The sequence below is a fragment of the Petromyzon marinus genome, chromosome 32 (genome assembly GCF_048934315.1).
Source record: "Petromyzon marinus isolate PM22_M1 ecotype Great Lakes invasive population chromosome 32, UKy_Petmar_22M1.pri1.0, whole genome shotgun sequence".
In the NCBI taxonomy this organism is placed as follows: domain Eukaryota; kingdom Metazoa; phylum Chordata; class Hyperoartia; order Petromyzontiformes; family Petromyzontidae; genus Petromyzon; species Petromyzon marinus.
Window position 1 is genome coordinate 9,953,035 of NC_133698.1, and position 24,967 is coordinate 9,978,001.

At 50.7% G+C, this 24,967-nt stretch overlaps 1 protein-coding gene and 1 long non-coding RNA gene across 3 annotated transcripts in view; one reads left to right on the forward strand and one right to left on the reverse strand.

Annotated features, from left to right (window-relative positions):
- LOC116948156 (uncharacterized) overlaps positions 1 to 9,649 on the forward strand; it is a 68,135-nt gene extending 58,486 nt beyond the window's left edge. For both annotated transcript variants that reach the window (XM_032964574.2, XM_032964575.2), the window contains 6 exons: positions 138 to 212; positions 1,062 to 1,236; positions 1,714 to 1,821; positions 2,122 to 2,205; positions 3,198 to 3,327; positions 3,846 to 9,649. In XM_032964574.2, the coding sequence (XP_032820465.2) occupies positions 138 to 212; positions 1,062 to 1,236; positions 1,714 to 1,821; positions 2,122 to 2,205; positions 3,198 to 3,327; positions 3,846 to 4,121 (848 nt within the window). In that variant the 3' untranslated portion in view covers positions 4,122 to 9,649. The remainder of the gene's footprint in view (positions 1 to 137; positions 213 to 1,061; positions 1,237 to 1,713; positions 1,822 to 2,121; positions 2,206 to 3,197; positions 3,328 to 3,845) is intronic.
- A 998-nt stretch (positions 9,650 to 10,647) lies between these two features.
- Positions 10,648 to 24,133, reverse strand: LOC142929631 (uncharacterized). The gene is made up of 2 exons (XR_012945822.1): positions 24,028 to 24,133; positions 10,648 to 23,993 (listed from the first exon to the last, which is right to left on the reverse strand). It is a non-coding gene; the product is annotated as an uncharacterized LOC142929631 (long non-coding RNA).
- Between the last annotated feature and the right edge of the window lie 834 nt (positions 24,134 to 24,967).

Sequence of the window (24,967 nt, forward strand, 5' to 3'; positions counted from 1 at the left end):
TTCTCAGTCGGTGAGACCTTGAACCAGTCTCCTAAAATTGCGTGCCCGCGCGTGTGTCTCTCCCCGTATCTCCGCGTGTCTCCTCGTGTTCTCCCCCCCCCTCCCCCACGCGTCTTGGCTTCTCCGCCCCCGTACAGAAGCGTGGAAGGCCGTCACGGACCGGGTGCAGGAAGCGAGAGCCAACGCTCGCATGAAGCAACTCTCCTTTGCAGGTGGGATCCTTCAAACTGTTACGGCTGTGAAAAAAAGAGCTTCGTAGCTCGTCGGATTTCTCCAGGATGAATAAAGATTCTGATTCGGAAACCCCCCTCACTCCCCCTCACACCTCCCCTCGACCTCTTTTGACCCCTACCCCCCCTGGGCCTCACACCACCCTTCCCCCCGAGCCCTATCACGTGCTGTTTACTTGTACGCTCATTGCTTTGACAAGTTCACCCAGAATGCACTTGATCTCATTAGATCTCGGAAGCTAAGCTGGCTTTTTGATCAAGTTTTTAGACATCCATAATAGACATTTCTTTGTATTAAAACACGTAAAAATATATGTTATTTTATTCTTCCACGGAGTACAACTTGATTCTACTTTGCTACATTAACCTCAGATGGCTGTCTGGTTCTGAACACACGAACTCTGCAAGTTTGAACTCAGGGCTTTGACCTCTGAACCGCCCAGTCAGCTGACCCAGCAATGCGCCTCTCGATATTCATGGTCTCTCGTGGCGATTTGTAAAATCAGCGAATTTCTGTAATCGCACTTGAGCGGGGCGACACACGTTCGATTCCCACTCGCGTCCAACACCAGTGGCGATTATCTCAACCGCTCCTGGGCCTCACCTTGGTCGACTCGACCTCAAATGAGTACCTGGTGCGATGTTTAAACGTCGCCACTTGGAAGACAAATGCGGGCGGGCGTGGTGCTTGCCACCCACCGCCTCGTGTGCCGTTCCTCCGGCCTTCCCAGGCGCCACACGCTAACGCTACTTGCTTCCCAACAGTCTATTGAAGTCTATGCCGGGGGGGGGTGGGGGCGGCGGGGATCTCTGTCTTTGCTCGTGCGTCAGGTGTGAGCGGCGTGTGCATGCTCGGGTTGGCTCACCACGCCGTCATCTACCTCATCGAGCAGCTGGTGGGCGCTCACGCATGCCGGGGATACAAGTTCTGCTTCCACCAGCAGCACGAGGCGGCCGAGCTGCCGCTGAACCCGCACGGCTGCGCGCGCGCCGAGGTTTACCAGCGGTACGCGCAAGCGGGGGGGGCTATCGCTTCGTGGGCACAAATACGACGAGGATTTGACCTCTCAGATAGAGCCACGCTTTGCAATAAGAATGCACGGACGTTTGTGTGTGTGCGAGCTTCTTTCGCGCCGTACGTAGCCAACCGTGCTAATCGGAGGTGCGGGGGAAGGACGACAAAACTGAAACACAAAAATGCAGTGAGAAAGAAATTCGTTTTCAAAGTGCATAGCCTCCAGTGGCATAAAATAATAAAAATTATTAAATTGTAATTATTTAACACTTAGATTTTTGCGCCCAGTGTTACGTATTTTAGTTAAAATGTACGTCATTTGAAGAAAAATCGATTGTTATAGAACCGACGGGTTATAATCTACCATCCGGGCCTATGGGATAACCGCTGAAAGCAGGGATCCTCTATGGTTGCAGTCGACAGTTTGTTATTCTGTCGGGGATAACAGAACGGTATCTCCCGCCACAGGCAATCGTCCTTCGACATGTTCAACTTCCTGGCGTCGCAGCACCGAGCTCCTCCGCCATACAACCCCCACGAGGAGGAGGAGGATGAGATCCAGCTCAAGTCGGCTCGGTTCGCACGCCCGTGGCTCATGCTCGCCTGCTCCCTCCCTCGCTCGCTGTCTCTCCCTCGTTCCATTCATCCATCCCTTCCTCACTTCCCGCTTTCCTCCCTCTCTCCTCTCCATTCTTCGTAACCTCTATCCCTCCCTCCTGCCCACCCCCTTCATCCATTCCTCTTTCCCTCCCTCCCTACACCCCGTCCGCTCACCCGCTCACCATCGCTTACCACCGATTGCTCGATTTCGCGATTAAATAACTTGTCGCCAATGGAGCGGCTGGTGAGCAGTGGATGTTGCGATGTTGTTTACAGTCGTGCCACCAGTATGGATCTGCCCATGGCGATGCGCTTCCGCCACCTGAAGAAGACATCCAAGGAGGCCGTTGGCGTTTACCGGTAATGGCAAACGAGCCAACTTAGACACACCACCGATCATCTCCTGTAATCGTAACGAAACAGCCAAACGAGAAACTCGGCTCACGCTCCGCACTAACCACACCGGCCAACCTGACGCTCTGACCCTAACCATAACAACACTCACCAGCTGGGCAGAAAACATTTTCCCCTAACCACATGAACCGCAACTAGACACTAATCCTCTCCGCTAACTGTAGCCACACGAGCCAACCAGACACTCATCATTTCCACTAGCCCTAATCACACCAGCCAATTGAACTCTAACCCTAACCACACAAACCAGACAGACACTAATCCTTGTCCCTAACCATAATCACACGAGCCAACCAACCAGACACTCTCCCTAACCATTAACCCTTGGCTATACTAGTCAAGTATAAACTAGCTTTACCTCTAATCATAACCATACTAAACAAACGCTATTCTTAACTTTGTCCCTTACCACACTACTAATCAGACCATCCCCTTACTTGGGAAAAAACCAACAAACCCGCACATCCGGCCTGTAGCGATAACCCCCACTACCCCGCTGACTCTTACCGGGGACACAAATTCTAGCCCACCTCTGGCGCTCGCATGGACCCTTTTTTTCACTCTGAATTCTTTTTAACTTTTAGTGCTCTCAGAAGACCTGATTTGTGTGCGCCTACATACGCGTGTGTGTGTGTGTACGTGTTCGTGTGTGGGGAGCGGTAGTGTAGCGGTTGGCACGCTCCGCTACGAACCTCCGGCGACCCAAGTTCGATTCCCGCTCACGGCCACCACCAACACCGGTGACGATTATCTGAACCGGTCCTGGGGCCTCCCCTAGGGCGGAATCAGCCTCAAATGAGTACCCGGTGCGGTGTGTAGTAAATATCGCCACTGGGGAGACAAAGGCGGCCTTCATAGGTGTTGCTGCTCGCTAACAGCGATACGTGGGGCGGCGGCGGGGGGGGGTGGGGGGGCGCGCGGAATCTTTGTCTTTGTAGCTCTGCCATACACGGCCGGGGCCTGTTCTGCAAGCGCAACATCGACGCCGGAGAGATGGTCATCGAGTACTCGGGCATCGTCATTCGCTCGGTGCTCACCGACAAGAGGGAGAAGTACTACGACAGCAAGGTAGGCGCCAGCGGCACTCTGTGCACGACGAGTCGGAAAGCTCCGGCTTTAATTTCCCCTTGCGCGGCCGGTGGTGTCGTGAGACGAAGTGTTGCAATTGTTGAGAATCGGAATTAGAATATTTCTTGAGATTGGAGGAATGCGATGAGCTGCAAGGCTCTTTTCGCAGTCCTCTTGTAATAAGCAGTGCTGTGGATAGGCTGGTCACCACCGTAGAAATGTGGAATTTCCACCATTGTTGGCTCTCAAGCAGGAATGCAGTTGAGCATCGGCAAGTGACTGTGTGCTTTGTCTTTGTGGGCAAGCGTCACACCTATTTATACATGTTGTAGTATTACTGTTGTGACACGAGGGTGCAGTGCGTCGTCCCGTGTTATAGAGCGGCCCTCCAGAAGAAACAAAACTGCTTCTGGATTCGCTTCCAGTGCCCTCCTGTGCAGACGAGTGGCAACCGCTGTCTCCGCTGCCGTCCTCACGACTGTCCCCACCGCTGTCCCCGTCGCCATCCCCCATCGCAGGGCATCGGCTGCTACATGTTCCGCATCGACGACTTCGAGGTGGTGGACGCGACGATGCACGGCAACGCGGCGCGCTTCATCAACCACTCGTGCGAGCCCAACTGCTACTCGCGGGTGATCGGCGTGGACGGCGCCAAACACATCGTGATCTTCGCGATGCGGCGGATCGCCAGGGGCGAGGAGCTCACCTACGACTACAAGTTCCCCATCGAGGACGCCGGCTCCAAGCTGCCGTGCAACTGCGGCGCCAAGAGATGCCGCAAGTTCCTTAACTGAGAGCCGCTGAGCCGTACTTGCACCGACCCCCCCAGCGCATCCCCCCCCCTCCCCCCCCCGTGTCCAGCACGAGAGGAGGGACGGACGCGCCTCGCGGAAAGGGAGGAGGAGAGAGCGGAAAGGGGGGAGCGGAGAGAGTCGCGGCGGCATCGTCGGCTGCGGCGGCGCCTATCGCCAGCGACGGTCCCGAGGATCGGACGACCGGGTTGTGCGACCGCGACGACGGAGTTGGTCGGGGACTCGATGGGAGAAGTGAAGTCTCCCGTTCGTGCGCCTCGGAGCTGAGGGGCGGCGGCGGCGGCCATGGACCCGCCGAGCTCGAACTGCCTTCATGTCTTGCCGGTTTGAAGCACGGGGCCGATTTATTTTTTACCTGGGGTTCAACCGGTTGTTCCCCATCTCTGGGATCTTCGCCACCAGAGACTTGAGGTCGGTCGGGTGGGGTTGGTGGTATGGTCGGCACGCACACCGAGAGACGGCACAACGTGCGCGAAGCTGGCCCGTGTTGGGTCGTGACCTCCGAGAACATGGCGACGCCGTCGCGTGAAGAGGTCACGCGTCGCATATGACGTGGAAAGCAAAAGCTCGATTTGAGTCGCGCTTTAACGATGATGATTTTAAAACAACAACAACAACAAAGAAGAAGAAGAAAAAACACGGCGGCACGTTTAAGTAGCATCCCGTCAATGGATTTTGGAAATTGTGTGGATAGTGCGTGCCCGGTCGTTGACAAAATCAAACGTACTCGGACTGAAACAGTACTCGCTCCTGACTTGCCGGGGAATGTGTCGTGGTAGGGTCGCATACGTTGCGGACCGTGCCGTGCCGAGTTTTTTTTTAATTGCATATATATTTGTATTCGTTGCGTAGACCATCGTCGAAATTCGTTGCCCTTGAGTGACCAGCTGGCCAGAAGGCCCCCCACCGACTTGTCCGGTTTGCCAGCACGGTTTAAAGTAAAATTCTGTTCCCTTTTGAGAGGAGAGCATTTTGCCGCCAAAATATATTTGCGAGAGTCCCCCCATGCAACTATTTGCAGTGAGTAAAAAAAAAAAGTCCCCTTGCCAGCGGTTTCCGCGTGCTACCACCGCCACTGCCGTTCGTGTCCACGCGAAATCACGTCCGTGTCGTGCTCTGCACGTTTGCCAGTGGGGGGGCCGGTGGGGGTGGGGCGGTGGGGGTGCCCAGAGAGTGACCATTCGATTCCCACCACCACCCCCCCCCCCCCCCTCGAATAAACCAAAGCGTGCCGTCTGCCCTACGGGGCTGACGTTAAAAGACTCGGCGACGTCGTCGTCGTCACTCGCAACAGTCGATTCGTTGCTTGTCGATTGTCAAGATCCCAAGTACTAAATTTCATATATATACGCACAACTAAATTGTGATTTAAAAAAATGTACTGTCCTTACGCGACTGCGGCACTCCGGGTCTCCAGTGCAAAAGATCTAGACCGCGTTCTGAATTGGCTTTCAACCCGTTAAAACGAAAGGGACTTTTGTTTTCTTCCATCGTTCCCCATAGAGCCGTGGCGAAAAAGCCAAGGATGTGTAGCGTGGTTGGCATGGGCCCTAGTGCAGGCATTGAAGTGGGCTCACCTTGTCCAACTTTCCCCCCCCTCCCACTCCCTCCTCATAGCCCGGTACCCGTGGCGCCCCCCTCCATCCCGTGGGGACCCCATTGCAATTGCAGCGTTCGCGTGCGAGAGGTTATAACTTCCCATCCGGGCGAGGGGGTGGATGGGGGTGCTGGCGATGTAGAGGCAGCCTATTGTTCCGCCGAGGTTGTAGAAATGTAACGCCGCTTCTATGATATTGAAAAGTAGCCCTTTTTTTGGGGGGGGAGATTGATCACTGCCACAAGGTTACAAAACGTCCACCAGTGGCTCGGGCTCCACCGATTGGGGGTGAACCCTTCTTAATAGTTCAGGAGCGGTTGTACGGCGCAGATCTGTCGCCCGCGTTTTACCCGGGGGGAACGCTGCGAGCTCTGTAAGGGCGAGGGACCGGTGTTTTTTCAGGCCACGGAGCAAACGATGATGCCACGATAAGTGATTATTATTATTATTGTTCGCGTTACCGGGCACCACAACCGTTCCGTGGCGTGCGTGAAACATCATACGCCCGTGCATTCTTACGTTGAGCCGAGCGAGCGCGATAAGGGAAGTCGCCCAAGGGAGCTGTGGAGCAGTGAGAGAGAAAGATTCGGCACGAGTTTGCGCGCGTGTTTGTGATGTGCCTGTTTTGCACCAGGACGTACGTAACAGGTGGGGGTGCGTGCGAGCATCGAAGGCAGGGCGGGACACGCATTGTAATGTAGATGCTTGCCACATGCGCTTACTACACATGCTTGCACACTGACGCATACGTACATGTACAGGTCTGCATACGTTCACGTGTACATCCCACAACATGATAATAATGCCCATATTCACACGCATCCAGATGTACATTCACGTGAATACTAAAAACCATGTATGTATGTATGCAGACTGATAGACACACACGCACATGTCTGCATAATGTATGCATACCACCTAATATTGATGCCCACATATTAACGTACAGAGATGTATAATAGATAACACATATACGTGCCACCTAACACTTTTATACTGTTTGTTTATACGTAGATTTATGTGTAAACATACTGCACAATATTGATGCTATCCACTTATATAAATACGTGTGTACATACCACCAAAATTTGATTCAAACATACCCAAGTACGTAAGTACATACGCAAGTAAATACATGCACGTAGAATACACGTGTGCGTACAATTTAATACAGTATACACATATATGAAAGTCCGATTATATCCAGGTGTACATCAACTTGTGTACAAACCCATATGTACACAAGTCTGCGTACACATATGCGCCCTAACACCCGTGTACACATACTAAGGTTGCCGCGATATGGCGACACCACCGCATGTCATACGATCCACTATTATCGTTTCGGTCATTTGGCAAGATGTTGTCATAACGTGATAACCGTTGCTCGGAAAAATAATTTTCTTAAATATTTCAATTCCTGACAAAATATTAAACGCGACAACGATTCGGTGAAGTTCATAATGATGATTTAAGTTCTAAAGGAAAGCAACCGTCCCCCGTTAAAAGTTATTTGTAGAAAGAAAATAATAGGTAGCTATTGAGGGCACGCATCCCGATTGTGTAACGTTGCCATTTTTCTGACAGCGTGTGTGATTGTTGTTAAGGGCGTCACGGTGGCTAGGAGATGTTATCACCCTCGCCTGGTGTACAGGAGGTCGTGGGTTCCATCCCGACCCTGACGCCTGCTGTATATTTGGAGATTCCGTGTTCTCCAGGATTTTGCTCCAGGTCCTCCGGTTTTTTCCCTCCACATTGAGAATCAACGTTTACCCATTTAGAGTATTTGGCTGCATATAAATGTCCACGTGATGACAAGCCACTTAGTTGAGCTGTCATTTGTGGCCAGGTCGCTTCTGAAAAAAAAGAGCTGTATAGCTCAGTGGGCCTTAGCGGGTAAAATAAAAATAAAAAAATTCGTTGAGTTATATATTGTAGTTGGTTATAATACGTAGCAGGAGTGAACTGCAGATGATTAACCTTTCAGCCATCCTTCAAAAACAATAAGACCCCAAAAATTTGTACACAATTACGTTATGGAGAAACCGAGCTTTGCGGTAAAATAAATCGTAAACATTTGGTGTGGAATTCGTTTTGTGAAAATTAACGATATTACAGCAGGCCTTCCTAACTCATACCCACATAACAGAGACAAAGGCATCCCCGCTCCCCCGTAACAGCACTTGCCCCAACATACCCACAGCTACCCATAAATACAGGAATGCATATGTACATCCAGATACCAATTGGACTACTTATGCACTCGCCCACGTACGATATGTTATAGAAGCTTATGTACACGCACACTTTACCTGCGCAAAAATGACCACATGGCCATACGCATGCATACTTATGCATTTAGTTAACGGGCATCAATACACGTATGATTTGCATGCTTTGCATACAATAAACATATGCACACACGTGTAAAATGTAAATACACTTGCATGTTCAGTTTTAAACACGTTGCACTCGTGCGTATGCATACATGTACACGTATACATACACACGTATACATACACACGTATACATACACATGCAAAACACACGTGGCAGGTGGCAGGTTTCCTGGATATGGCGTGAATTGAGAAAATTAATACCCAGCTGTTACAATAGAGCGAGAGAGAGAAAGTGGGGGGGGGGGGGGTGCATGGGGGGGGTGGTTAGGAGGGGGCAGGAGCCCCCCCCCCCTCGATTTTGCTGCAAATTAAAAATAAAAAAATTTACGTATATAGCAAACTCAACCAAACCTTACTTTCGTACATGAAGGCATTTATAAGATTTACATTTTATATTAACGGTTTCGCTAATTTCGTTTTTAAAAAAAAATTCGTGGGGTAAAATTCCCCGTTATTTAACTGTTGCCTTATGCTGTTGTGAATGCGCATATGGGGTTGCGTTTGTGCGTGCGTGCGCGTGCGTGCGTGTGCGCGGGGAGCGGTGGTGCGGCGGTTCGCGCATTGCGCTGCTATCCCAGCGGCGACCCCCTGGGTTCGATTCGCAACCGTGTGGACAACGTAATTGGCAAAGCGGTTTAACCTGAACCTGTTCTGGGCCTTCCCTCGGACGACTCGGCCTTAAGTGAGTACCCGGTGTGGTGTGTAGAACATCAGCACTGGGGGAGACAAAGGCGGCCAGGTGTGGTCCGGGCCACACCAGCCTTAATAAGTGCTCTCGCCCACAGCTCTTCACCCAACAGTCTGTAAGGCTAACTTGGGGGATCTTTGTCTTGGCGTGTGTGTATGTTTTCTTCTGTGTGTGCGTGCGTGCGTGCGTTGGGAGTTTTACCATTTCGGGATTTTTTGTTGTTGTTGTCGATGAACACTTAGGAAATGTTAACAAACTGCAGTGAAATTATGAAAAACGGGTTTTTCTCTCCCATCATCCAAAACAAAACTTGCAGCAAAATCATGGGACAAGCGATAACTTTGAACGTCACTCGTCGTTTCTGCGTTTGTCCATTGTCGTCGTCGTCGTCGTCGTCATCGTCCGTGTACTAAGTTGGTCGCTGGGGTTTTTATTTTTTAGCGACATTTTAATAACCGTAGATGTGTATTTAAAATTAAAGTAATGACAAAAAAATACAGCGATCACTAAAGGCGGACGGGTAAGTTCTTTTTAAAAAAAAAATAGTCAAATGGAAAAAAAAATGGAAAACAAAAAAATACCCATACTTTTTAGAACTAGTCGCCTAAACCTATAGGGATCGTTCGTGAATGTATAATTGTGTTCTCGCTTGAGGCTGTGTTTTTACAGTACTGTCATGTTGAAACAGAAAAGCACTAACAAGGATACCAGTATTTGTGGTCCTATCTTTTGTAAAAAAAAAAACTTTTTTGTCGAGTCGGTCTATCTTGTGCTTTATATTATTATGCAGTATTATTATTCGTATAAACTTGGAGAGCCCTATAAACCATCGTGTCTTGTTGTTGTTGGTGCTGCTGAACATGTGTGGGTGAGCGGTAGTGTAGCGGTTACTGCGCTACGAACCTGGCGACCCGTGTTCGATTCCCTCTCACCAGTGACAATTATCTGAACCGGTCCTGGGCTTCCCCTAGGTCGACTCATCCTCCAATGAGTACCCGGTGCGGTGTGTAAACATCGCCACTGGTGAGACAAAGACGGCGGGGGCCTTTGTCATTGAGCAAGTACCCCCAGCTGTCCTGAAGCCACATGCATGAGCCTCCACCAGCACACAAGAGGCTGACGGTGACTCCGCTTGAAGAATGGCGATGCAGGTTCACTCATCTGCGGGTCCTCCTTCACCACACGAGCCCATCTCTTCCCCAGCCCGTGCCGCACCTGTGCAGCACAACCCTATCCCAAAAGAGGGCTGCTTGCATCTTCATGAGCCAGCGGTTGGCCACCTACGGTCTCGAAAGAAGTTCAACATACGTACTACCAACCACCTTTGTATCCCCCGCTGCTGACGGCAACCACTGCCTCCCAACCAAGGTACTCATTTTATGATGGGCGTTCGACGTGATTCACCCCCACTGATCCATGATTTATCACGATAGGATTTCACATGTGAAGGATTTGGGTGTTTTGTTGTCTTTAACTGTGTCCGTTTGTATTCTAGGGCTAATTGCTGAGACATGCATTTGGCGTCGTCTCCAAGGGGTCCTGGCGACCCAAAGGGGGAGAGGAAACCCAAAGACTTGGTGGTGGGAGACTGCCAGGGCAGTTTCTAAAACTACACATTGAAAAAAAATGTTGTTTCGTTTTAGTTGCACGTCTCGTCTACCTGTGTGTGCAGCAGCTGCGGGATTCTGGCGGAGGGAATCATCTGGGGAGAGTGGAGCGTTAAGCGAGGGGTTGGCGGTATTCCCCGCGGCCTTGCCAACAAATGACACCTTGGATTTTAAACGCGCGCGGACGCATCCAGCCAAAGACTCGAGAGGCAAGATCTTAACGTTTCGCCTTCAAGGCTACACTTTATTGCTTTCAACGAAGCATCTAAAACGATTATGAAGAATTAAAAAAATAGGGGTGAGAGTTTACTAAGCAACCTCCATAAACCAAACATCGCTCACCTCATCATCATCGTCGTCATCGTCGTCACAGCTGCGTTAGAGCCAGTTTGAGCATTTTAACACAAAAACAATGCATCCCGTGCCTAGTTAATTGCATTTTTTCTTACCAACTTAACTCGATCCGGCTCACATTTCCCCTAACCCCCCTTCCCGCCCCCCCCACATCTCCCGTTTACCTCCCATCAAGTACGAACGCGGTCTCTGAACAGAACGAAAATATCGCGCAGATTTAACTAGCTCGCTCGTCGCGTAGATTTAACGAACTCAAGGCATTGAGGACTTTGCTTTGCAACCCTTGTGTAAAACACCCCCTACTACAGCCCCAGATCCACTCTTCAGGGCATCGATTAATATCGACTAATATCGATTTTAAAAAAATATCGACATACAGTACATGTACACACATCGGTGGCAGAGTGGTTAGCGCACTGCGCTGTGAACCCGGCGACCTGAGTTCGCATCCCAGGCCAGAGCTAACGGCAGTGTAGGGCGAGCGACATCTGAAACGCGTCTCGGGGCAACGCCTTTCATTAAAAAACGTTGCGCTAACCAGCGTGGTGAAGTATGGTCAAACAACTCGCCCATTCATCCTTCATCCAAGCATATAGAGGCCTTCATTCAGCAGTGGATTGACTAAGAGCTTTTCATCGCTATTACATATACGTGCATGGAATCTACGCGCTTCTTGGATTCGGTTAAGCAGCAAGTGTAATGGGTTCTCACAACGCATCCAATCACTAAAGGCTGCAACATACGTGACAATAGTAAAAAAAAACATGGTTATCGAATCGCCAGAATTAATTGAAATGGTGATGTAAATCTTTACACCCCCCCCCCCCGAATTCATTATGAATTTAAGAGAAATCGAATTCACGCTTGAGGATTTAGTTTTTATGTCTCCCAAATCCAAAACTATTTGGAGATCGAAGCGGCGAGCAGTTCGGTTTAATCGACGACGGAGCGAGCTGTCTCCGTGGACTGCCCAACGACCAGAGACGTCCCGGCATTGTCGCAAGTAGGGGGGACATTGTGAGCCTGGTTTTTTTGTTTTGTTACATACGGCGATAGATATGGGAGAGAGGGAGAGAGACCGTCCGGAGAGGGTCCCACAACACCCCCACGTGGCAATGGGGGTCACCTGGGAATAGCGCGGGGTGTAGCAGTCCGCTTGGGCTGGTGGACATGGTGGGCCAACAGATGGCAGCAGAGCAAATACATTCTAGAATCAATCTGTGCGGAGCTCTGAGCGTTACCCACCCCCCCATCCCTCCCCTCGTATTGGGCGGTGGGTTTTTTTCTGGTTTCCTCCAAACATGAAGCCATTGCTCTGTATTAAGAGATGTTAACTACCTCGCCTTGTGTACAGGAGGTCGTGGGCTCGATCCCAACTCTGACGTCGGTATTTGAGAGAGTTTGCATGTCTCTCTCTGCTCGTCGCTTGGATTTTTCTCCGGGTTCTCCGATTTTTGCCTCCACGTTTATAATCAACGTGTGTTTAGACTGGTTGGCCACTGTACATTTCCACTTCGTTGAGCTTTCGTTTGTGACCAGGTCGCTTCTGAAAAAGAGCTATATCGCTCGGTGAGCCCTTTACCTTGTCAAATACAAAAATTGTTCATAGTTTATTCTTGAATCAGCCAGTGCGGAACTCTGAGCGTGACCCGACCCGCTCGTATCGGGTGGTTGGTTTTCTCAAGAGTTTTTTTTTTGTTCTGATTTCCTCCAAACATGGAGCCATCCTCCGTATCAATGGGATTCACGACCAAACATTCCCAATGTCACAGTCAAGTCTCGAGACTCCGCGTGCGACCTTCCCTGGGGTGACCGCCACGCGCGGAGAGGACGCGGGTAGTGGACGATGTTGGGCAGCCAAGGGCGCAGGGCAGACAAACCCCCACGGTCCTGGACTATTTCACCCAAAGCACCCAGAATGGGGACCCAATCTCGTCCCATCTCTGGAGCGAAAGTCGGATTTCAGCCTGGACCGTGTGCTCGGTTGGTTGGGGAAGTCGTGGTGCAGCGGTTGGCGCTACGCTGCGCTACGAGCCCGGCATCTCCAGAGTTTCCAATTGCCGCTGACGCCCACCAACGCCGGTGACGATTACCCGAACCGGTCCTGAGCCTCTCCCCTGGGTCGATTCGGCCTCAAATGAGTACGAGGTGCGATGTAAACAAAAAACACATCGCCACTCGGGAGACAAAAGGCAGTCCGGGCGTGGTGCTGGCCACCCACCCCCTCGTGTGCCGTGCCGGCCTTCATAGGTGCTACTCGCTAGCAGCACTTGCCCCAACGGTCTGTTAAGGCTGCACGGGGGGAATCTTTGAAATTCTGTAGGAGCGAGACCACCAAGCATTCAACAGGTGGCACGGGCATTCCTCAACTTGCGCGTTTGGTGAGTTAAGAGAGGGCAGTGCAGCAACATCTATTGTTGTACTGCATTTTCTACGCGTCCCATGTCTAAGCACCCCCATCCCCCTCGACTTCGCCAACCCACACCGGACTAGGGTTGGGTGAAGTGTGCTCAGACTAATCTCACACTCTGTAGCCAACCGTGATAATCCGAGGTGCGATAAGACGCAATACCCCCAACGTTTGTTTTAAGAGTGGGGGAGGTGGGGGGGGGGAAGTGCGTCTTATAATCGAGAAAAAAAATCAGCGTTGTCTCCAACTAAAAAACATACATTTAATGTACAGTGCTGTGTCAATCCACTGCTGGATGAAGGCCTTCCCCATGTCTTGTCGGTAATGGCGGTTGCTTGACCATACTTCACCACGCTGGTCAGTGACGGTTGTTGCCGGGGAGGGGGATGGGATGGGGGGTTGCCCAGGATCGGTTTTAAGATAACTCACTCGCCACTGACGTTAGCCGCCGCTGATGAACTCAGGTACCCCGGGTCTGTGGCGCAGTGCGCTAATCACGGCACCACCGCGTCACTTCCACGACGATGTAAAGTGTGCCAAACCATGATATGAGCAACGTTTTATTTATGCTGGCCAATTGCCCTTTAGTCATCATCATCAGCATCTCCACCACCACCTCCCACAATCCTGTGATGTAATCATCCACCCAGCAGCTGTAGTCATCATCATCATTACTACCAGCCAAGGTCAATCCACTGCTGGATGAAGGGTTTCCCTCCATGCCCATGTAATCTTGTACCCAGCGCCTGTAGATTCACTGATTTTTTTTATATTCGTTGGGTCTTTCGGTAAAGCTACGTAGAAAAATAAGAAAAAAAATCTATAATAAAATAATAAAATACGTGGCTTTACCGAAAGACCAAAATAATATGAATTCCTGCAGTCACGAAAGCTTTACGTCAAGATTTTTAGATTTCCGTCTCCTCGACGCGTTCCATTCCTTGGCTGCTGCCACTCCGTTGTTACCCTTGCCCACCTCGGCCATCGTCTCTTCTGGACATGGCGTGACTTGCCCAAATCCCCAAGATTACTCTCCTTCGTACTTTTGAGAGATGTCATTAAAGTCACGTAGAAAGAAAATAAATAAAAGAAAATACATTTTCTTTCTACGTGACTTTACCGAAAGAACCGAAAAGTAATTCCTGCAGTCACGAAAGCTCCAAATCAAGTTTAGATGTCATTAACTTTCGTATGATCTCCAATCCACGTGTCTCTCTCGCTCTCTGTCTGTCTCAAAGTAATCCCTTAATATTTTTTAGAGATTTCATTAACTTTCGTATGTTCTCCAATCCACGTGTCTCTCTCGCTCTCTCTGTCTCGATGTAATTCCTTCATATTTTTGAGAGATGTCATTAATCATCATTAGACCTCCTTTGCCAGTACCAAAATGTAATAATAGGGTTTTTCCCCTTTTTTCTGGCAACCAAACTGAAACCTTTTTACGATATTCATGTCACTGCATTAATCACAATACCTGCAGTCAAAATGAAAAAGAAACTGATATGTGCATATATTATTTTAAAAACCAACAATACTTGCAGTCAAAATGCATTCAAAAAACGTACTATGATAATATATGCATATATTATTAAAAACATACTATGATGATATATGCATATAATGTATGCATATATTATCATAATATGTTTTTGTATATATATTATCATATGTTTTTGTTTGTATTTTTATTCATTTTGACAGCAGGTATTGTGGTTCATGCAGACATGAATCCTGGTAAAAAGGTTTCAGTTTTGTTGCCAGAAAAAAAGGGGAAAAACCCTATTATTTGGTGTCATTAACTTTCGTATGATCTCTAATCCACGCGTCTCTCTCGCGCTCTCTCTCTCTCTGTCTCGATGCAATTCCTAGCGGTGCATCTGCCCGTGCTTCTTTGCGAAAAATGTCCGGGCTTTTTATTGTTTGTTCGTTCTGCGATTTCTGTTCACGACCACGCGGTATTTGTAAACCGCATTGTCGTCACAGCCCGGGGTAGTACGATGCATGAAATTACTCGAGTGAGAGTAATTGTACAGTGCAGGCTACGAAGATCAATTTCACGACCTATTCACCGGTATCGCAATCGGCTAGTAAAGTAAAAGAGGAGGGGGCGGTGTTTCGGGGTCGGGCGGGGGAAACCTGATAACCCACAGACCCTCACTCTTCAGAAAGCGCAGGCTCTTTGTTGAGAGTCGGTGGATTAATTAGATGAAACGAGCGAATTAAGTTAATCGTGCGACCATCTGTGGGGACATAATAGAATAACAGTCGATTGTGAAGCGTTCTAATGCAATTATCTTGGCTAATCTTCATATACGTGCTGTAGCTCATCGAGTCTTTTTTTCCCAGGTCAACACTCAACCGTATAGCATTTAGTTTGGGGGGGGGGGGAGGGGTGGGATACCTGCCATGACATCAAACACCCTCGACATAAACACGCGCGTTATAATCACAAACATCCAATTGTGTATAACCCCGTCGACCGTTGAGGCTATGTGCTGTTAGCGAGCACCTATTAAAGCGAGCACGCACGCACTCGCACACACCGCGAGAAGCGCTCCTTTAAGGCGACCGTGCTGGAACTCGAGACAGCTTCTATAACGCCACTGATGTTGAGCCATGGCCATTTTTTTGTTACTTGGGTCACCGGGATCACAGCGCTGTGGGTTAAATCTCTCCTCCACCAGATCCCCACCACACAAAGGCAAATATCCCCCAGTTGTAGCCTCAACAGACTGTTGGGGCAAGTGCTGTTAGACAGTAGCACCTATGAAGGCCGGCACCGCGCGCTAAGGGGTGGGTGGCCAGCACCACGCCCGGCCGACTTGGTCTCCCCAGTGGCGATGTTTACGCACCGTACTAGGTACTCATTTGAGGCTGAGTCGACCTAGGGGAGGCCCAGGACCATTACAGATAACCGTCACTGGTGTTGGCCGCGAGTGGGAATCGAACTCAGGTCGCGGGGTTCGTAGTGCAGCGCGCTAACCACTATGCCACCGCTCACATCCTAAACCCCTTACATGTTACCGGCGATACAGACACACAGATGCACATACACTCCCCCCCCCCCCAATCAGTAGAACAAGTGCCAGACAGGATGGATGAATAGGCCGGTCAAGCGAAATGTTTCAAGCTGGAGAAAAAGGTACCTGTGTAAAGGGATGCAAATTTCGAGAAGCGAGAGGACATTACTGCCACCGAAAGAGATCCGTAGCTTCATGCGGAGCGACAGGCCAGGCGAGCTTCCACGCAGCATTTACTTGGCCGACGAAGAGATAATGCCGCTTCAATTGATTGGAGGTGACACTTTCGCTCCCAAAGCCGGAGCTGGCCATGAGCACACTTGCCCAAGGATGGGAACTCTTACCACCCAATCCACAATTACCAAATGCCCCATCATCATCATTAGAATATTATTTATTTGCTGATCGATTATGTTAATCGCTGCTTAAAAGTATCCCCCCACACACGCACCATACACGCACGCTGTATGCAAATTGCTCCAACTGGGGGAACATCCATGACCCTCACGAATAATGACATCCATCGCGTGTGAGCAGTATCAGTAAACAAGCACATGTGATGCATTCACCATTGTAAAGTCCACAGCGAAGATGAACATATCGTACTTGCAAAGAGTGTGTGTCCACGGTAACGGGATTACACGCGATCTCTCTGCACACACAGAGTTTTGCTCCATGTCCTGGATTTCCCGTGATGGGCCACCTCGATGCGATAGCTGTCCCGGGAAATAAAAAAAAAAGCACACGAAAGTTCTCCTGGGACATTATATCAATCCTGGTTATGTGTCAGTTGTGCGAGCGTCATAATGTTTTGCCTCGTCTGCTATTGCAGCGTTCTTCACTAATTGTCAGAGGTGGGGGCACTTCTGCCGATAAGCCATCATCATTGTAAGGGGCCGCCACACGTTTAAAAACATTGGGGGGGGAGGGGGGGTTGACAGCACGCATGATGATGGGGGGGGAGGGGTGCGTCAGGTGATCACACTAAAGGCCACCACCAGCAGGGTCAATCAGTGGCCGCGCGGGCCCTGAAAATGAAGACCACTGTGCGCTTGGACAATTAGAGGTGGCAGCAGCGCTATGACACGTCACGTGACGACGATGGTCACGTGACGTTGGAGCCGTCTCGCGCATCATGTCCATCGCCGATGGCCGAGATGCCAGAAAATCGTAGCGAGAGGCCCCGCCGCCGTGACGTGACGCACACCTCCGGAAGTTCGCTGCACGCGTTCCTCGCCCAATAGGACGTCACCTCTCTCGAGTGCGGTGACGTCAAGTGGTGTGGGAACTGTGACGTCGGCAGCACAAGATGGACGTCGGCGAGTGGAAGCTCATGGCCAACTGTAATTGACATGATCATCATCTTGTGAATAATTGACGTGCCAATTTCAATATATTTATGGTGGCCTTGATTACTTACACGAAACTTTAGGTTTTGCTTTAAACAATTTGTACAAGAGAGTGGTTACCGTGAATGTTCTAACGCATCGAATCGCCGCGCCTACAATCGTCTTGCAATTCCGTTACCGTGGCATCGCCCATCGCATAGCGACGACCGTTGGCACAAAATCCTTAAAAAAAAAAGTTTTACACGTTCAAATTCTAACGAGGACAGAACAGGCCACAACTTGCGTTCAAAGTTTAAAACCAAACGCTTGTTTTTGTGTGTGTGTGTCTGTTTAGGCAAAAGGGTGCAAATCAATTTAACAGTCATCAAGCAGCGGTGCTTTTTTGTTTTGTTTGTTCCCGCGTTTTACAATGCCGTTCCACAATGGCGTCCCTCAGCACGTGTTCATTTCTCCGCTGGGCTCCCGACGACGACACGAATGCAACGCGCTCACGGGACAACTCGGCGAACAAAGCCACCTCGGGCACCTTTCTGCGCGCGATCATCCGGCAACAAAAACCACCAACCCACCACCACCACCACCAACATCGATCACATCTCCCACACACAGCAAGAGGCCGTCCATGGTGGGGGGGTGGGTGGGTGGTGCGGGGCTCAGGGCTGATCCCACCACGTGGGCATCCCGACGCCTTCAAACTAAACCAGAAGTATTGAAACTGAAAGCGTGAAGTCGAAGATCGGTTAGGGGGAGGGGGCGCGGGCAAAGCGAGGGGGCCTGGGGCGATCGCCCCGGCTCGCTGTGTCGCCTATGGCACGGCTCTGCCCACGTGTCCCCCATTCATCCACCTCGCCCCCACCTCCGCTCTCCAACATACCCCCTCCATCGCAACTTCTCCCGAACACCGCATTCGCTCAGCCTCGCCATCATCGCAAATAATCATCGTCGTCGTCGTCGTCATAGACAAAAGTGTCACACACTAAGCTTGGCCCGTTCTTGTGGTTTTTGTTGTTTAATAGCGGGGGGTTAAGTGAAGGTGATGACGACGAGGTTTTGTTTTCTGTCGCTGAAAGGAAAAATACTTTTGACAATTCAGCCGAGTGGCATCGTTGAGCAAAATTAGGAACGTCTTAGACATACAAGGCGCGGTCCTGCGGTTACTTGCTCACTCCACTGCTCACTCCACTGCACGTGTGGCGGAATCTCCCAATAGATTGGGTTCCATAGAGCCCCCTCTTGAGGGTTTTCGGCCTACTCTTCCATGCTTGCCGGATGTCTTGGAGAGAGGTGGGAGCACCCCACACTTTACCCCACCCTACACGCGATCTGTCGATAGACTCAACTCTGGTGTGCCCAGTACTGCTGTGTTGGAGGTCTAGGTACTCGGGGACACTTTGAAAAGCCCATTGTTTCAACGCTGCCAATACCGGCGACCTCCGTATTGCAAGTCCAGTTTTAAAGCTTTCGTGACTGCAAGGATTCATCTTCTTTGGTTCTTTCGGCAAAGTCACGTAGAATGAGAATAAAATAATAAAGTGATAATATAAAATAACACAATAAAATTCTCACGACGTTTCGGCCACAACACAAGCGGCCTTCATCAGGTGAAGGGACGAGACTGTCTGGAGGACAGACAGTCTGGAGGACAGACAGTCTCGTCCCTTCACCTGATGAAGGCCGCTTGTGTTGTGGCCGAAACGTCGTGAGAATTTTATTGTGTTATTTTATTTTATCAATTTATTATTTTATTCTCATTCTACGTGACTTTACCGAAATAACCAAAGAAGAAGTCCAGTTTTATCAACATTGCCAACAGCAGCATCCAGCCTATGATATGATGAATGTATTAATAGTTTCTAGTACGTTACTCGATGGGCCCGATTCACTTGCCTAACATTTGTTTGATGTCCCCGTCATTTACGGTTTTCAAGCGGTCCCCGTTTGACCGGGACTGCAGGATCGGAACGGTCCCGGTTGTCCCCCGTGAAGCTTTTCGAATGTTTAGATTTTTGAGAATTTTGCCCGCTGTTTAAAACCTCCTTTCTGGCCTCGTGCTCGCAACTCATGATCCAGGCAAAGGGCGGAGGAGCTACCTGAGCAGCCAGGAGCCGAGTCAGCAGACGGGGCCTGTGAGATAGTGGGCGGGGCCGGTGGGATAGTAGGTTGGGCCTGTGAATAGTGGGAGGCGCTAGTGAGTGGGTGTGGTTATGTAAAAGTACGTGGGGAGCGGTGGTGCAGCAGTTAGCGCGCTGCGCTACGAACCCGGCGGTCCGCGTTAGATTCCCGCTCACGGCCAACACCAGTGACGATTATCTGAACCGGTGCTGGGCCTCCCTTATGTCGACTCAGCCTCAAATCAGTATCTGGTGCAGTGGTGTGTAGTAAACATCGCCACCGGGGAGACAAAGGCGGGCGGTCGTGGCGTTGGCCACCCACCCCCTCGTGTGCCGTGCCGGCCTTTATAGGTGCTCTCTAACAGCACTTGCCCCTACAGTCTGTTCAGGCTATACGGGGGGTCTTTGGCTTTGGGGCCGACAGGGAAGGGCGACCAGCTCAGTACGTGTCCCAATTGAGTTTCCCGGAATAGATTTGGTAGCCTCAACCATTACCATCAGTAGTGGAGCAAAGGGTGATGGATTGTGTTTTTTTTGGGACCATTCCGGACGATGCGAACCTGCCAATTCTTTCCGATATTTTCTCTCTCTATCTCTGGGTGCAAGTCGGCCGAAACATCAAAATTATCTCCCCCCCCCCCTCCCATCAGCGACAAAAATAACCGTGCCCTCTTTTTGAGCGTTTTGTACTTAATCCTGTTAATTATTGCGCAAGACCATTCAGCAGCAGCAGCAACATAACACCTTAACGGTGAACGCTACGTAACATCCATTATGCAATACTCTTCGGTCACGGCCCCATTCGTTCGCGCACCCACGAGCGTCTGACACGGGACGCGCGATTTCGGTGCAGGGGGTTGGTCAAAGCGTTTCGGTGGGAAGTGTGAAAGAAAACCAGCGCGAAAGAGGGTGTCCACAATAACTCGTTGTCGTGTCTCTTCAATAGCAGAGCTGTCAACCCCTTGTCAGTGGCCTACCGTATTACAGACCAATTTAGACCTTGTTGGTTACACCCGTGCCCCTTATAAATATCAACGCTCATCCAATGATGTCCCATCACAAAGGAGAAACACAAATAGACAACATTTGAGTCTACGGGAGACTTTGACATTGGAGTCTGTGTGAGACTTTAACATTGGGGCCTATGGGATTCTTTAAGATTGGAGTCTGTGTAAGACTTTAACATTGGGGCCTATGGGATACTTTAACATTGGAGTCTATGGGAGACTTTAACATTGGAGTCTGTGTGCGACTTTAACATTGGGGCCTATGGGATAATTTAACACTGGCGTATATGGGAGACTTAACATTGGAGTCTGTGTGAGACTTTAACATTCGAGTCTATGGGAGACTTTAACATTGGAGTCTGTGTGAAACTTTAACATTGGAGTCTATGGGAGACTGTAACATTGGAGCCTATGGGAGACTTTAACATTGGAGTCTATGGGAGACTTTAACATTGGAGTCAGTGTGAGACTTTAACATTGGGGCCTATGGGATAATTTAACACTGGCGTATATGGGAGACTTAACATTGGAGTCTGTGGGAGACTTTAACATTGGAGTCTATGGGAGACTTTAACATTGTAGTCTATGGGATACTTTAACATTGGAGTCTATGGGAGACTTTAACATTGGAGTCTATGGGAGACTTTAACATTGGAGTCTATGGGAGACTTTAACATTGGAGTCTATGGGAGACTTTAACATTGGGGCCTATGGGAGACTTTAACATTGGAGTCTATGGGAGACTTTAACATTGGAGGCTATGTGAGATTTTAATTTTGATTTAAAGCTTTTGTGACTGCAGTAATTAATATTCTTAGCTCCTTCGGTAAAGTCACGTGGAAGGTGATGATGACCGTTTGTGTTATGGTCGAAACGTCGTGAGAATTTGTATTGTTTTATATATATTTTATTATTTTACTGTTTCCCTTCAACGTGACTTTACCGAAAGAGCTAAGAATATGTCTACTTCAGACTTTAACATTGGAGCCTATGGAAGACTTTAACATTGGAGTCTATGTGAGACTTTAACATTGGAGCCTATAGGAGACTTTAACACACCTGTCAACCCCTTGTCAGTGCCCTAACTTATTACAGACCAATTTTTGGTCAACCCTGTCGCCCTTATAAATCTGAACGTTCAATCCTGCAAAGTCACATCACAAGGGAGAATCACAAACAAATGGACATAACATAGTTTCGTTGCCCGTATTGAAACGGCTGTACGGCTCACGGGCCTGAAAGGTAACTTTCCCTTGACGGGGTCAACTGCATGGGTTAACAGCTACGCAATAGCCTCGTGACCGTACAAAACGACACTCGTACACGCCGTCGCGAAAGTTGTCGACATTTCAATCACTGAAGTCCTCAAAAGCTGTAATTTTAGCCAAATTAAGTGACCAACCAAATTGTGATGTATTTTTTGTTATAGTTACTGGTGACCTGGTCGACAGCATTGAACTACTCTCAAAGGAGGGTCTGGGTTTAATCGCGGGCGGCTAAAACTCAAAGAGTCATAACCAGGTCCTCTCGGTGGTGACAATCCTCTATCACGTCCCGTTCTCAAAATAGTTTGACCTTGTCTTGCGGTTTTTTTTGTATGGAATTATAAACGCACACACACAATACAGTACATATGCAGTATGTTGCGCCAGGGTTTCACAAACCCTCAGTCCTCCGCGTGCCCCCACCAGCACGCTCCGTCTTTTCGCATTTTTTTTTTACCAATTTACTCCTCTTACCCATTCAAACACATTAACTCGTTCCACACGGCACGCGCCCGATGATTGTTAAACACGTCCCACGTGGCGTCGCTACAACCAACGAACGATGTCTGCGTTAACAGATCCGATTTCACAGATTGAGTTATCCGTGTGTGTGCACGTGCTTGTTGTGTATGCGTGTGTCGCACACGTGCGTGTGTGTCGTACACGTGTTCCGCACGACGCCGACTGCGTCGATTGCTTCGCAGCGTCACGTGGGACGTGTTTAACAATCGTCGGGTGCGTGCAGCGTGTAATGAGTCGATTTCTATTTGAACGGGGGAGGAGTAAAGTGGGAAACGCGGCGAGATGGAGCGTGGTGGCGGTGGTGGTGGGGCCGCGAGTGAGTAGGCGTTTTGGTAAAACCCCTGCTCATAGAGGCACCCACGCTCAATATAACAACTTTTTGAACACGTTGAGTATAAACAGAACATTTGTGTGTGGTGGACAAGCGGCAGCCACGTCATTTTTATTTTACCCAATCGGCAAAGCTTCACCGAGGTCTGGGGAGGACTACTTTTTGTATGCGGGCCCTCTGCTATATTGGGATGGTCTGGGCAATAATCCTCTCCCGTTTGCACGTTTTGGGGAAACTGGTGTGGAGGAAACTGGTGGCGTGGTGTGGGGGGACCGACGGCTCCCTCCGCACGAGGCATTAGCAGCACAACCTACTTGCTGTACCATCTCGTACAGGCCTCTCTCTCGTGTCGTCGACCTTGTATGGGCGGATTGTCTCGTTCAACATGTCTTCGGCACGATCCACCAACAACCGTGAAAGTCAGTCAGCTCAACCAGCCAGCTCTACCAGCCAGCTCGCTCACTCAGCCAGTCAGCCAGCTCACTCACTCGGCCAGCTCGCTCACTCGGCCAGCCAGCTCACTCAGCCAGCCAGCTCACTCAGCCAGCCAGCTCACTCAGCCAGCCAGCTCACTCGGTCAGCCAGCTCACTCAGCCAGCCAGCCCCCTCACTCAAGCCAGCCAGCTCACTCAGCCAGCCAGCTCACTCAGCCAGCCAGCTCACTCAGCCAGCCAGCTCACTCGGTCAGCCCCCTCACTCAGCCAGTCAGCCCCCTCACTCAGCCAGCCAGCCCCCTCACTCAAGCCAGCCAGCTCACTCAAGCCAGCCAGCTCACTCAGCCCGCTCACTCAACCAGCTCACTCAGCCAGTCTGCCAGCTCGGTCAGTCAGCCAGCTCACTCACTCAGCCAGCCCGCTCACTCATCTAGCTCGCTCAGTCAGCCAGCTCACTCACTCATCTAGCCCGCTCACTCATCTAGCCCGCTCACTCAGCCAGCCCGCTCACTCAGCCAGCCCGCTCACTCAGCCAGCCAGCCCGCTCACTCAGCCAGCCAGCTCACTCAGCCAGCCAGCCCCCTCACTCGGCCAGCCAGCTCACTCACTCAGCAGCCAGCTCACTCAGCCAGCTCACTCACCCAGCCAGCTCACTCACCCAGCCAGCTCACTCATCCGGCCAGCTCACTCAGCCAGCTCACTAAGCCAGCCAGCCCCCTCACTCAGCCAGCCAGCCAGCTCACTCAGCCAGCCAGCTCACCTAGTCAGCCAGCTCACCTAGTCAGCCAGCTCACCCAGTCAGCCAGCTCACCCAGTCAGCCAGCTCACCCAGTCAGCCAGCTCACCTAGCCAGCCAGCTCGCCTAGCCAGCCAGCTCACCTAGCCAGCCAGCTCACTCAGCCAGCCAGCTCACTCAGCCAGCCAGCTCACCTAGCCAGCCAGCTCACCCAGCCATCCAGCCAGCTCACTCACTCAGCCAGCTCACTCACTCAGCCAGCTCACTCACTCAGCCAGCTCACTCAGTCAGCCAGCTCACCAAGCCAGCCAGCTCACTCGCTCACTCAGCCAGCTCACTAACTCAGCCAGCTCACTCAGCCAGCCAGCTCACTCACTCAGCCAGCTCACTCACTCACTCAGCCAGCTCACTCAGTCGGCCAGCCAGCTCACTCACTCGGCCAGCCAGCTCACTCACTCAGCCAGCTCACTCACTCAGCCAGCCAGCTCACTCACTCAGCCAGCCAGCTCACTCAGCCAGCCAGCTCACTCAGCCAGCCAGCTCACTCAGCCAGCCAGCTCACTCAGCCAGCCAGCTCACTCAGCCAGCCAGCTCACTCAGGCAGCCAGCTCACCAAGCCAGCCAGCTCACCAAGCCAGCCAGCTCACCAAGCCAGCCAGCTCACCAAGCCAGCCAGCTCACCAAGCCAGCCAGCTCACCAAGCCAGCCAGCTCACCAAGCCAGCCAGCTCACCAAGCCAGCCAGCTCACCAAGCCAGCCAGCTCACCCAGCCAGCCAGCTCACCCAGCCAGCCAGCTCACTCAGCCAGCCAGCTCACTCAGCCAGCCAGCTCACCCAGCCAGCCAGCTCACCCAGCCAGCCAAGCCCCCGACGTCAGCCACCAGTCCCCTTCACAGCGGTGGCGATCGACATCGACTTCTTCTCGAGCGTCCCTAATCGCGGTGAGGCCTACACTAAACCGTCGGTCAATTCGGATCCCAGCGTCTCGTCTGACTACT